This window comes from Sorghum bicolor, chromosome 5 (assembly GCF_000003195.3).
Source record: "Sorghum bicolor cultivar BTx623 chromosome 5, Sorghum_bicolor_NCBIv3, whole genome shotgun sequence".
Lineage (NCBI taxonomy): Eukaryota > Viridiplantae > Streptophyta > Magnoliopsida > Poales > Poaceae > Sorghum > Sorghum bicolor.
The window spans coordinates 56,949,305-56,962,905 of record NC_012874.2 but is presented as its reverse complement, the minus strand read 5'-3'; the positions used below and the strand labels follow the sequence as shown (position 1 = coordinate 56,962,905).

General features: G+C 40.2%; 1 protein-coding gene across 2 annotated transcripts; it reads right to left on the bottom strand.

Moving 5' to 3' along the window:
* Positions 7,803 to 9,889, bottom strand: LOC110435753. Of its 2 annotated transcripts, none has more exons than XM_021461770.1 (4): positions 9,710 to 9,889; positions 9,525 to 9,617; positions 9,304 to 9,429; positions 7,803 to 8,411 (listed from the first exon to the last, which is right to left on the bottom strand). In XM_021461770.1, exons 1-4 carry the CDS (start codon positions 9,866 to 9,868, stop codon positions 8,028 to 8,030), a joined length of 762 nt encoding a protein of 253 aa, XP_021317445.1. In that variant the 5' UTR covers positions 9,869 to 9,889; the 3' UTR covers positions 7,803 to 8,027. The 2 variants fall into 2 exon arrangements, with proteins under 2 accessions (XP_021317445.1, XP_021317446.1); XM_021461771.1 differs by having other exon boundaries at positions 9,304 to 9,426.

Sequence of the window (13,601 nt, the reverse complement as noted above, 5' to 3'; positions counted from 1 at the left end):
AATAGATGCATTAAATTATCATGTGTTACATATTTTAAATACTTTATATATTTGTAACATTCTTTTGCCCAAGCTAGATCGATAAGGTTCAGCTCTATACTTTCATAAATCTACTTATATTCTAACAGTTTCTTGCTTTCATGCAATCAATATGAATAGGTTATACACTCACAATAGCCGAACTAAATCAATCTAGGTTGTTACGTGTTGCGGGTTCATGTATGTTGAATACGTTTAAATTTAGATAAGGCCAAGTGTCGTGCGGCAGACATGAGTTCTTTGATTAATTTAATCGTGTTTGCTTGCATGTTCCTTCTTCATTGATCCCAATTCAGCGAGATTGCCAAGCTTGGTTACTTTTAAATCATAATGAATTATAACTCATCTAAACACACTTTTCAATACACGTGCGTTCGGTAATTGATATCTTACTCTTATTTTAACCGAATGAGTTACAAATCTGTTGGCAGACAGCTCTATAGTTGTATGTCGTCGTAAGTGGCTTCAGGGCCGTATATATGGAACTGTCTGGTCTCACCCGGCATGTTCTAGTTTTATATCTAATAAATTTTATCCCTTGTTAGTTGCAGGTCAAACTAATTGGCACAATTCTGGATTTTGAAACGCTCGGGCACCCAATTGAAGCCACGCTTTTCGGCTTGCTGTGTGTGAGGCACAGTACATCATATTTTGTGTCAACACACTTTTTGGCACGCCTGGTGGGACAACACATTTCAAAATGCCTGAATTCGACAACGCTCAAGTTCTGGACGTAACTATGGATGAACTGCCAGAAAACATGAAGGAGTTGGTTCAGCAGGCATGTGATCAGTTCCAACACAAGTGCTTAATGTCTTTTTCCAAGAACAAAAGCAATAGAGTTTTCCAGAAGCAGTCATTATCAAGGGTTCTTCTTCCACGCCAGACTGATTACACTGAAGAGGAAGATGTCCAAAAGATGGCTGAATTAGTTTACAAGGCCATAGGAGATACTATGACAAATCATCATTCGACTTTCTTGAATACTTTTCGTGCGATCATGGTCAACACTTTCGGTCCATCAGCTGACAAATATTTCAAAGAAGCTATTGGGCCAATACAGGGACTAACATTGTTCCACGTACCAAAGCATCAGGATAGGACCGTTGGGGGTAGTGGCACACCTAATGCAAACAAAGGTGGGCTGGAGCTTCACGAGAAACAGCAACCTCACACAACTTATGGCCAACTCGCATTCGGTACAACAGGAACGTCCCGCAATCGGCCTTTAGAGTGTCTCTAGTGGAAAATAGGTTGCAAAAGAATATGTATGGAGATGGGTATCAGGAATTTGCCGATTACAGTGATATAGATGTTGTTCCAAATCTAGGATACAGAAATTCATCAGGATTGCCTTTTGAAGGGCAAGCACGCGGGGTTCAAAACTCAAATGTTGATCTTATAATGAAGAGGATGGCGAACATGATGCAAAATCAATTTGGCTTGAAACCAAAGAACCAGTCTTATGCATATAAGTCTCCTTATCCAGAGTGGTATAACCGAGTGGCGTTGCCTCCAAGGGTGAAGCCTCCTACTGATTTAACTAATTTTTCTGGCGAAGATGATACTAGTACCATATAGCATATCAGTCAGTATTTGATGCAACTAGGGGAAGCATCTACAGATGAAGCTTGGAGGATTCGGTATTTTCCATTGTCCCTGACAGGGCCAGCTTTCACATGGTTTACATCTTTACCGGAACATGGGCAGAGTTAGAACAAAAATTCCATCCATACTTTTTCACGGGTACTAATGAGAAGAAGCTGGTTGATCTTATGAGCCCAAGGTAGAAGACTAATGAGACACCATAGGAGTATCTTCGTAGGTTTGGAGAAACCAAGAACCTTTGCTACTCTTTGAATCTGCTCGATGATCTGTTACCAGGAATGGCTATAACAGGCATGCAGCCCAACATCAGGGAAAAGTTATTTGGTATGGACTTCGATGATCTCGGTCAACTTTCATAGCGATTGGCTATGATGAGTAATCAGGCTCAGGGGTTTAGAAGAGATAACCGTTTTCAGAAAGGTGATGTGGCTAGTGAGATGTATCAAAGTTTCCTAGAAGAAGCAGCAGAATACAACGATGAAGATGAAATAGCCGCAGCCGAATTGTTCTGGGCAAAAGAGCTGACTTAGGTTAGTCAGCACGGGTTAAGGCAGCAAAAAGAACTTATGACTTTGATGTATCCAAGCCAGATAAGTTGTTCGAGTTGTTGGTAAGAGAAGGACGTATCGAATTGCCAGAAGGGCATCCCATGCTACGTCCCGAAGGAGTAAAAGATAAGAAATATTGTGGCTTTCATAATACCAATTCCCATTCTATCAATGATTGCTGAGTTTTCAGGGTACGAATTCAAAAGGCTATTTAAGAAGTGCATTTGAAATTTGATGGCAAGATGAAAAACGATGCTCAGCCTTTTGCACAGAACATGGTGTCTTTCTCTATGAACATGATTACTGTGGATGATCCTAAAGGCAAAGTCAAAATGAAAGTATTGACCTCTGATAGGGCGAGAAAAGCTAGTGTTGTTGATCTCGATCAACAAATTACAAATGAGGAGTTTCGACAACGCATTCAATTCCTGAATAGCCAAGGGTTACAACACGAATCATGTTGAACAAATGGCAGCGAGAGCAAGAACGCCGCCAGAGATAGAAATACTATGAGGAACGGGAGTTCATGGAGGAACACCGAAGGTACGAAGAGGAAATGTACCGAAGAGAACAAGAATACATAAGGGAACAAGAGTAGTCTCATTGGGGATGTTCATTTTTCAAACATTGTTGGAATGAAGGCTTGAAACTACCTGCTAGAAATAATTGCCCTGAATGCAATGATCAATATTTGGGGTATAGGTAGCTTCGAGTCAACCACCGTTCGGTCCATGAAAGGCTTGGAGCATAGTTTCATAAGGACGATCGGTGTTTAAAAATAAGTGGCTACGAGAATTGGCAAGGGAAGAGATTTGCCGATCAAGATTGGGTTTATCACGAGGAGCATGAAGAGGAAAAAGGACTTCATGAATACGTATGGCAAAGGAGACGGTGGTGCCCACCGGGACTGACAAGGAGCCAGAAGAGGAGAGTGCAATGTTTGAGGAACAAGGAATTAGAGCAAGAAGTTGTTGAAAAGAGGCAAATATGGCGTCCTAAAAGGAAATCCGGTGAGCATGACCATTCGGCTGATGCATGTATGACTTTTTTCCTTCCATCAGAGTTTGTGGCTCCCGAAGGTCAGGACGTCCAAGAAGAAGTGTACTCAGATTTTGATGAGAGTGAGTATCAGGATTTGATGGCTCAATTTGTCTTCACTTAGAGGGCAATTTTCAATAAACCAGCTAAGCATCGACATTTGAAGACATTGTTTGTAAAAGGATACGTCAATGGCAAGCCTCTAACCAAGATGTTTGTTGATAGAGGAGCTGCTATCAATATCATTCCATATACTACCTTCAGAAAGCTTGACATGACAAATGAGGAATTGTTAAGACTAACATGGTAATGAGGGACTTTGCTGGCAATCCATCTGATACTCGAGGAGCTATACATGCCAAGTTGATGATTGGGTCAAAAACTTTTATTACTATCTTCTTTGTCATTGATGGTAAGACGGCATATAGTCTGCTTTTAGGGAGAGATTGGATCCTTGCTAATTGTTGCATTCCTTCAACTATGCACCAAGTTCTCATCTAGTGGATTGGAGATGATGTAGAAGTTGTTCACGCTGATGATTCGGTAAGTGTTTCCTCCATAGAACCTGCCCATTGGGAGTATGATGGTATTGACTGTTTCTTCGGTAGAGTGTGGGGAGAAGGTCCCATGAATGTTTTCAACAGGGATCAACAGATGATCCAAGCAGTCAGCTCTCAAAGCAATTTCTGATGGGTAACCGAATTGATGGCAACAAAGGAAAGTTAGGGCGTGGTTTTATGTCGATCGATAAGTTAGAAGAAATAAATGTTGGAAATGCTGATAAGTCAAGGCCGATGTACATCAATGCAAATTTAAACCAAGAGTATAGATCGAAGTTGATATACCTTCTTAAGGAGTTTAAAGATTGTTTTGCTTGGGATTACACGAAGATGCCTGTTGACATTCGTTAAGTGCAATAAGAATAAGAAAAATTCCGCAAGCGCACAGAACATCATCGTAGCATTTTACCGGGAGTATTCTAGGCATCGTTATTTATATTTTACCACTGGGAAGCTAAGGTCAAAGAATCTGATAAATTACTATCATGCATCTACTAATTTAATAAACCAACTAGACTAAAGTAGGGGTAAATGATATATGATAGGTAATAATATAAATGTGAGAATTCTATGATAAATGCGTAGATAGCCATAGCGGGAGGACAATGGAAAAGACCTAGGTTCCTGTATACTTCTCTATTACTACAGTTCTCTAATAACAAAGAATGAATAGATATAGCAATCACATATCAGCACTTTGGGACATCAGAACACCAACCACAGAAAGAGAACTGGAAGGGGGCTGGGAAGCTCTGACTACGGTCCTACAAACACCGATCCGAACGAGATGGAATACGTCGACCAGTAGGGCTGTCACTACCCTAGGGCTACCACAACAATCCGCAGGACTGGGTGCAACCTCAGGTAACCTCTAGTATAGACACCACGTCTACACTAACGATTACTACTCTAGTTACCATGAATAACTAGAGCACTCGATGCGAACAGAGATCCTATGCCAAAATATAACAACTACACTACTCGATAATAATAAAGGCATAAAAGTAAATAGAGAAGATAAATATATTAAAGCATAAGTCTTACAATAAATATAAAGACATACCAAAACTTTGAAGACTTCTCCAGAACCGAAGCGCAGCTCCGCTCTCCCCAACTCCCGACTAGAACTAATCTACTACAATGGAATGTCTAGCCCTAATTCTCTATAGAGGAAAGGTTACCCTTCGAGGACACCTCTCAACTCTATAATGATGTGTTCTCCTCCAGGGGCCAAGGGCCTTGCTTATATAGTCCTATTCCTTTGTGCCTTTTTGGTTCAGCAAGCGATGTGGTACTAAACTTTCCACCGTATCTCATTAAAATGCACATAGGCCTTAATGGACCAAAATGTGATTTGGGCCCAATTAATCCCGCAGCTCTTTTATGTGGAGTCCTTCTTTTATTAATATCTCTTGATTCCGAACTCCAAATATAGCAAATAATATATGCATTTCGATCAGCTCGACGAGATCTTTGTAATGGTGTACTCCATTCTGTGATTCGTGCTTGTAACAGAGCGGGCGCCATAGGATCAAGGGCGGGCGCCTTGGCCCCGGGCCTGTCTCGGCTCCGCTTCGGTCGAGTTGCTTCTAGAGTCTTCCTGATTATGGAAAATTACCACACACATTAATTCTCTATGTAAACCCGACGTGTGAGCCTTTCCTTCGTATTTCCTGATAACCCCCTGCAGAAATAGACAAACACCAAAACTCGTGGAAATCTGTTAGATAAAACCCTAAGTGTTGGTGTCGGTTGCATTTGGATCCTTTTTCATGATTAGTTGACGGGTAAATGTGAGCATTAAGGACCGTCAACAAGCTCCCCCAAGCTTAACCTTTGCTTGTCCCTGAGCAAAGATGGACTCAAGAGTTTCTGCAGTGGTTTCATGCCTTAAAGATACACATGCGTTCAAACAAGATCTCATCTTTGGGTTAGGGTAAACTATTAAGATTTAAACTTACTCATTTTACCTTCCACCATGGGGCTTGTAACCGTCACTTATGTCTCGAGCAGTTAAAAGATAGAACGGTCTAGTCAAGCGCCATGTCTCTTGTTCTTCGATTAACTATAGCTCTGGAGTTTTTGCAGATTTTCAAATAAAACTCAGAGATTCCTTGTATGACTCTCTCTAGTCTCTCTCTTGTGGTATTTTTGGATCCTTACCAAGGCAGTAATGGTGTATGTCTTCTCTCAAAGTATGTGGTATTTTTGGTATGAGGCATAGTGGTATTGCCTTCTCTCTCACCTTACTCTAATAAGGTTTTGATATCTGGAGCTCATAGGTGGGAGACAGCTAATACATACTTACAAGACACTTATTGCATAGTCAAACCATGGATCCAGAAGAACAAGTCAATAAGTCAAATCAAGATGTGCATGTGTGGCGAATGAATGGTGATAATGGTGAAAATAATGGTGAAAGTCTAATTCTACTTTTGCTCTTTTGAGGGGGTACATACCTTTCTTGCACTTGAGGCTTTTGAGGGGAATGAGACGCTCTATATTTTATTTTTGTTTTCTCTCAGGTGGGTATCTTGTACCCCTAATTCTACTGTCGGACACTTGTCCAGTTTTACCTCTCGTCTCACTTTTTCATTTTTTTTCTTCTTTTTCGAGGTTTCGGGCACTTGCCCCTTTTTATTTCCTCGTATTCACTTTTTTCCAGAGCACTCACCCTCCTAGAATAATGTAGAAAGTGGTAGTAACCAAAATATCTCGAGCATTTATTTTACGGGGAATAACAGGGATAAGATAATGTTTTTGGCTATTCTCTCCTAGATAGGAGCAGAATAATTCTGGGTGAATCTGGATATGGAAATGTGTGGATGTATGTGGATGCGTACTTCTGGAGTAGAAGCAGCATGTATGAGTGAACGTGCAAGTGAATCTTGATTTTAACCGCATGACAAGCTCCTAAGGGTCTACACAGCTTGACCACACTCAATGCTCATAAGCAGTAAAAAGTAAATGTATGGTTCATAGTCTAATAAGCTTGTATATAACTCTCATCATGCAACATTTTAAAGATTTTCAAAGATAAAATTCTCCAGAATTCTAGCATCTCTTGGAACAGATAAACAGCAGCTCAACCTTCCCATATCATATCTGTTAATGACTTAGACTTTTAATTAGGTACTCTTCCCGTAAATTCAGGTTTAGAGCAAGCTTTAAATTATAACAGTTATGCCTAAACTTGAGAGAGAGCTCAAATTTGAAAACTAGATACTTGGCAGAGCAACTATTCATCATATCCATGTAAGAGTTTATCATTGAAGTTCAGTTTGGCACAGACACTTTATTTATTTATTTAGCAAACTAAGCAAAGATATATATAAGCACAAAATGCACTACTAGGGAAGTGCTCATCAATGATGCTATACTTTCGTCACCGAAGACTCAAAAATCGTCACAGAAGTTCATCTATGACGAACTTGTGACGAAAAATGGTTCGTCATGGAATGAGCGTCATCGATTAACCAAGGTAACGAAATGGTGATTTTTGTCACTGAATGATATTCATTCAATGACGAAATGGCGATTGTCATCGAATGATACTCATTCAGTGACGAATTATTTGCGTCACAGATGAGGCTCTATTTCGTCATAGCTTGGTGCTCCGTGAGGCTCCCAAACGCCGTTTGCCACGCTGGCAGCTGACGTGTCTTGCACACGTGGCACGTCCACGTGGTAGGTGACGTGGATCTCCATGTGGCAGCTGACGTGGCCACTGAAGAACACCACGTGGCAGATGACGTGGCACGCTGTGATTAATCCACGTGGCTTGGTGGGAGTGGTTTACATTTCGTCACAGAATGGAGAATTTTCATCACAGATTAAAATAACAATAAGGTCACAGAACACATAAATTTTGTCACTGATCACATTGCAATAACGTCACATAACCCAGAATTTTCATCACAGGTGCAAATGCTAATATTTTTACAAAATGCAAATAATATTAAAATGAACAAATGCTTCAACAGATCTAGCATTCCAGTCAACATAAAACTGACTCAACACTACTAAACTCAATTCATGTATTACTATTGACATCACATTCCAGGTTCTACTTTGATCTCAGTTCACATCAACAACACAACTAATAATATAAAGATGCCAAGCATCAACATCATAGGTTTTAGCCTAAGCAAAATCAGCCAACAACTTTGACCCCTTGCCAAGCACCAGCATCAGCAACACATACTCCTTGGTAGCACACAACATCAGCAACGGTTCATGTCGAAGCATTGTTGAGGGACAACAGACGCCTGAGCAGCATATTGTTCTCCTGCATTTCCTTCTGGTTTATCTCTGTCTGCTTCCTCATCTCCTCCATCTCCTTTTGTTGCCTCTCGAGCTTTTCATCAGCTTCTTCACTTTTCTTCTTGAGAGCATCGAGTTCACCCTGTACAGCAGCTCTAGCTTCAGCTGCTAGTTGCTCCCGAAGGTCGCTTTCATTCAATGCTGCAGGCTTAGACGATGCCGTTGGTTTGATGCCAATATTCTTGAGGAAACTGTTCGAGCTGTTCTTGGGGAGGGCCTGGGACACAACCTGCACACTAGAAGCTGCTGTCTCACCTTCATCAACAGGGGCTGCCCTCAAAGCTTCCATGTTGGACTGAAAGAACAATGAGCTATTATTAGTTCATACTTGTATTGCGTTAAAGTTAGGTGCAAATATCACAAGATGTATTTTAAAGAATATAGACAACAAATTGTGTACTATAGAGGTAGAAGGAAACCTAGCAACATGGACAGAATGAAGTACAAATTAAATGATTAATTTTGTGGAACATTATGTAAACTGTACTTTGGTTCTTACTAACAACTAGTGTACAATGAAACAATCAGGCATCACCTTAGCATGTGGAAACAAAGTGCAGATTGTTCTCAGTTCTATGCTATCTCATTTTCAGTCAACATCCCTCAAGTGTTAACAAAACACAGTTAATAGAAGGATATTATATTAGCACTAGGAATCTGCAGCTATCTCATTTGTTGTCAACATCTAAATTTTCCAACAATAATTACCTGTTGAACTAGACACAGGCACATTACTTTCATGAGTTTAGAGGACTGAATTATGTATCATATCTCCTAGACTCTAAGTTCAGATTACCAGCAACAAGATCAAAGGTTTAGTGTGTCCAAAATAGACTCAAAACCATGACTTTCAATTAAAAGTTTATAAATGGAATGAAGATTTTCTGCATTGCCATTTCAGTTGGCTTGCCTAAACATACAACTTACTGAGTACCATTCAAATTGCAAGAGTAGCAATCTGGTAGGACATCTTTCACAAAAAAGAAAAACTGTAGGTAGACTACTGAAAACAACCTGGATCAAAATCACAGGAAAAGGCAGTAACATTACCTCGCTAAGGTAACTTACTGACCAATTATGGGTACCTAGACATGTCATTACTGATTGTGTGCATCACCATCAACCACAAGAAACAAACTCAGCTGAAGAAATTAAAGGAACCATAGGATTGAGCTAGTTAGACTTACAAGTGCCTCTCTTGCTGATTCATCAAGACCTTTTTTGGAGCTGGTATGGCAGGTCTTGAAGGCCTCCACCACATCAAGTTCTTCATTTTGGTGAGTGCTTGGTTCTGCATTGTTACTTTGCTTCTTCTATTTCAAAGATATTCAGTTACAGCAAAGGTTTGTGAGATCAAATGTAGAATAAGTTGTTTAGTGCAACTATGTACAGGGTACTCTTTACTTACATATGCATGCAAGTGTGCCACATAGCTGCGAGAGCCGGTAGTCTGATGATACTTGACTTTACTACGATTAGTCTTGTTCTTTTCACTTGTTTCCTAAAGGAGAATGACATGTGAGATGAGATCATAGGTTAAAAATGATAAGATCCACTGAAAACTAAATGAGAAAGAAGACAAGACACCCGTACCATGTTCTTTGGATTTTTCCACTTTGCAGTCAGTGCATTCCACTCATCATCAGACATGCATGAAACTAGAGAAGATGTCCGAACCTCATTTGCAGGCACACCATTGAAGTACTTTTTCTTCAGCCGATAGCGCATTTGTCGCACCGAAGAGCGCAGCATATCGGTGCAAGCTTCCTTGGTTGGCTCGTCTATTTTGTTTATGGCCAAGCGCCCCTAGTCATATGACGATTCCACATTTAGTGGATGAATTCAGGTTAAGAAGATATACATGTCAACCATACAAAAACAGCAAGGCACTTACACAAAGCTTTGACACAAACTCGTTGTAATATTTGTCATCGTTCTTGTAGTTCTTCCAATGAGGTAGGATAGGAACGTTGTCCCGAATGAGGACACCAGACTCAGATGCAAACTTGGCTGCTTGAACAGGTTCATGAGGCCTTCTTTTGCCTGGAGCAACAGCTATGGGCAGTCTATGTCCCATAGCTTTTGTCATCTTGTCCAAGTATGCTCCCTTGGTGGGTGGCCTGGGATCCCTTGGGCGTCTCTGTGCAGGAGCTACAAAACAGAAAATGCTTTTAGATGCTTTAGTGTCATGCAAATCAGCCAAAGAGATGGCATATTGGAATGACTAAGAAATTATGACTTGCCTTGAGTGTCATCCTCTGCAGCTACATTATCTTCATGTACAGTTGCCATGTCTTGATCAGCAGCTCCATTGTCATTCTCTGCGGCTGCAATGTCATCACCACCAGCTCCATTGCCTTGTTGGGCACCAGCTCCGTTGCCTTGTGCTGCACCAGCTGATCCATTGCCTTCCTCTGCAGGCTGACCATCTATCGCTGACAGTTGAAGCCTTTTTGATGATCTTAACTGGGCACTAGGAGGTTCCAGCTGTGAACCTTCCAGTGCCCTCACTCTTTTACCAGACCTAATTACTGGCGGCATGTTGGGACCTGGCTTGCGCTTAATCCTCCGAGTGATGATTTTCCGACTATACCCTGGAGGGGACTGTGTAAAAAAATCAAGTAAGCCACGTGCATTAGTAAGAATTGGCATATATTAGTGAACTGAATTGAAACAAAGAACATGTATCTAGAAAGCATGGTCATATATCTAAAAACCTTAGTGGGTTGTGGCCGCACAACAGATTCAGTTTCATCATCATCACTATCTCCTTGATCATCATGTTCAAGGAGATAACTCCGATGTATCCGAACCCTCACTACTCGTTTTCTTGTTTGCTGATTTTTTCCCCTTGTCATTTGCAGATTGTGGTAAAGAGAGTTGCAAACATTGCATCATTCTCCGCCACGTGTGCAGCCACTAATAGCACCTACATCAGTTTTTGGAGGTTCTTCTAAGAGCAAGCAAATTGTGTATATTAGTATGGTTACAAGCTAATTAGAAAAGAGGTAGGTGCTATTAGTGGCTGCAGAAAAGTTAAGGGATAAGAGGTGATATTCATGGCTAGAACAGCGAGGACTCTCATCATCTAAAATCTGGATGAAAAAATAGAAATACCTTTACTCTTTTCCTCATTTATAGTACTACAGGATTCAATACTTAAATGATGTAGCTCAAGTTTCAGACTTGGAGGTCAACAAAAAAATTAAGGAAAAACGGAAATCTGTAGCTTTTGCCCTGCTAATTCTATACATTCAATGCTAACTTTTAGTAGGCGCTAACCACCAGATCATTTTTTTTGAAAGATTTAGACTTGCAGTATACAAATACATTTACAGACTGATACAAGACTGAGGCAAAATGAATAATCACAGATAGATTTGAACTCATTTTGGTTGTTCAAGTGTAAACAAGGAACACTATGCAACAAGGAACAAGGAATATATTGCGGTCCCAGCAATGAGTAGCCCAAAGATCATTAACACTAAATGAGATGCATCACACCATTACACCTACAATGAAACTCTCAACTCCTGATGATACTTGATATAACCAATGATATGTATTATGGACCTAATAATTCTAGTCAAGGTACAAAATAATCCAGACGCATACAAATGTTTCTTAACATTTGACACACTGCCTCTGCCACCCACAAGTCCTAATGGCTAACACCAATTTAAGCACAGCAAAGATACCTATCTGCACTAATTTTCTGTTCAGTTCAGTTCAAGAAGATAACTGCATCTATCAATTTGTATGCGTCTAGCAGTTCAGTGCAAGAAACTGCATGATAAAATCAGGGCAAATCTGGGAAGAGAAATTGCAAAATGGTTACCTTGTTCTTGTTGAGCCACTCTATTACTACCTCCACTTCTGGTTGCCACCATTGCGGATGTACACGAGGTGGTCGTCACCTGGTGGGCGTCACCCCATGTCCGTGATCCTCGTCCACGACGAGGACCCAAATACTGGCGGGGTTAGGGTTAGGTTTGGGCGAGAACGAGGTGGACGGGGTCAGATCGGCTCATGGGGCAATGGGAGCTCGTGGGCGTTGGAGCTTGGGGATGGCGGTGGAGCTTGTGGGCGGCGGCGGAGGTCGTGGGCGGCGGCGGTTATCTTCGGCGGCGGCGTTGGGTTGTACAAATGGGGTGAATACTGAATAGGCCGAGGGGTGACGAGGGAGTGGGGAAAATAGGACAAGCAGCGGTAATTTTGGCGGCTTTTTTTCGGGGGTGAATGTATTTTGGCGCGTGTTTTTTTATTCGGAATCACGGCAAATGTATAATGGCGCTCCCTCCAGTATTTGTAGGCGCTCCATCCTGTTGTTTAAGTGACGTCACACACGAGAACTAATTAAATTACATGAGTATCACATTGGTAAGGCACTTTGAGTACACCATGAGCTCCTAGGTTCAAGCGATACCGGAGACAAATTTTTTTTGTTTTCACTTTTTTGTGTTTATTATTATTTTCTATTTTTTGTATGTTTGTTTTTTTCCATATCTTTATTTAATTTGTACTATATTATTGATTAATGATTTATAGTATATTTACACCAAAGTGAGGTGTCCATGCAAGGTTTTGGTTTTTTTAGCTACTTTAGGATATTTTAACACTTATCCTTCACTATTGTAACAAAAAAATTACAACAATAGGAATCCTTGTTCAAAAAATCACACAAATGCACAAAACATCATAGTTTGGCTCCATAAACATCTCATAAAATTTTGAAATGATTCCAATCAAGTGGTGGTATACATCTTGTACAAGCATGAAGAAGTCTCACCTAGTGATAGGACCATATGGTAGACATGTATCTGCTTGTGAGAATGCTGATGACCACTTTCTCAGAATTAGTGGAATTTTTTTTGGCAACATTATACACCAAAGTGAGGTGTCACTGCAAGTTTTTAGATTTTTTTTGCAACTTTAGGGAATTTTAATATTTATCCTACACTATTCTAACAAAAAAATTACAACAATAGGAATCCTTGTTCAAAAAATAACACAAATGCACAAAACATCATAGTTTGGCTCCATAAACATCTCATAAAATTTTGAAATGATTCCAATAAAGTGGTGGTATACATCTTGTACAAGCATGAAGAAGTCTCACCTAGTGATAGGACCATATGGTAGGCATGTATCTCCTTGTGAGAATGCTGATGACCACTTTCTCAGAATTAGTTGAATTTTTTTGGCAACATTATACACCAAAGTGAGGTGTCACTGCAAGTTTTTAGAATTTTTTTGCGACTTTAGGGAATTTTAATATTTATGCTTCACTATTCTAACAAAAAATTTACAACAATAGGAATCCTTGTTTAGAAAATCACACAAATGCACATAATATCATAGTTTGGCTCCATAAACATCCCTTAAAATTTTAAAATGATTCCGACAAGGTGGTGGTATAAATCTTGTACAAGCATGAATAGTGCCAATTGATATATGTGAGGAGCAATATTAGTGCATGTTCATT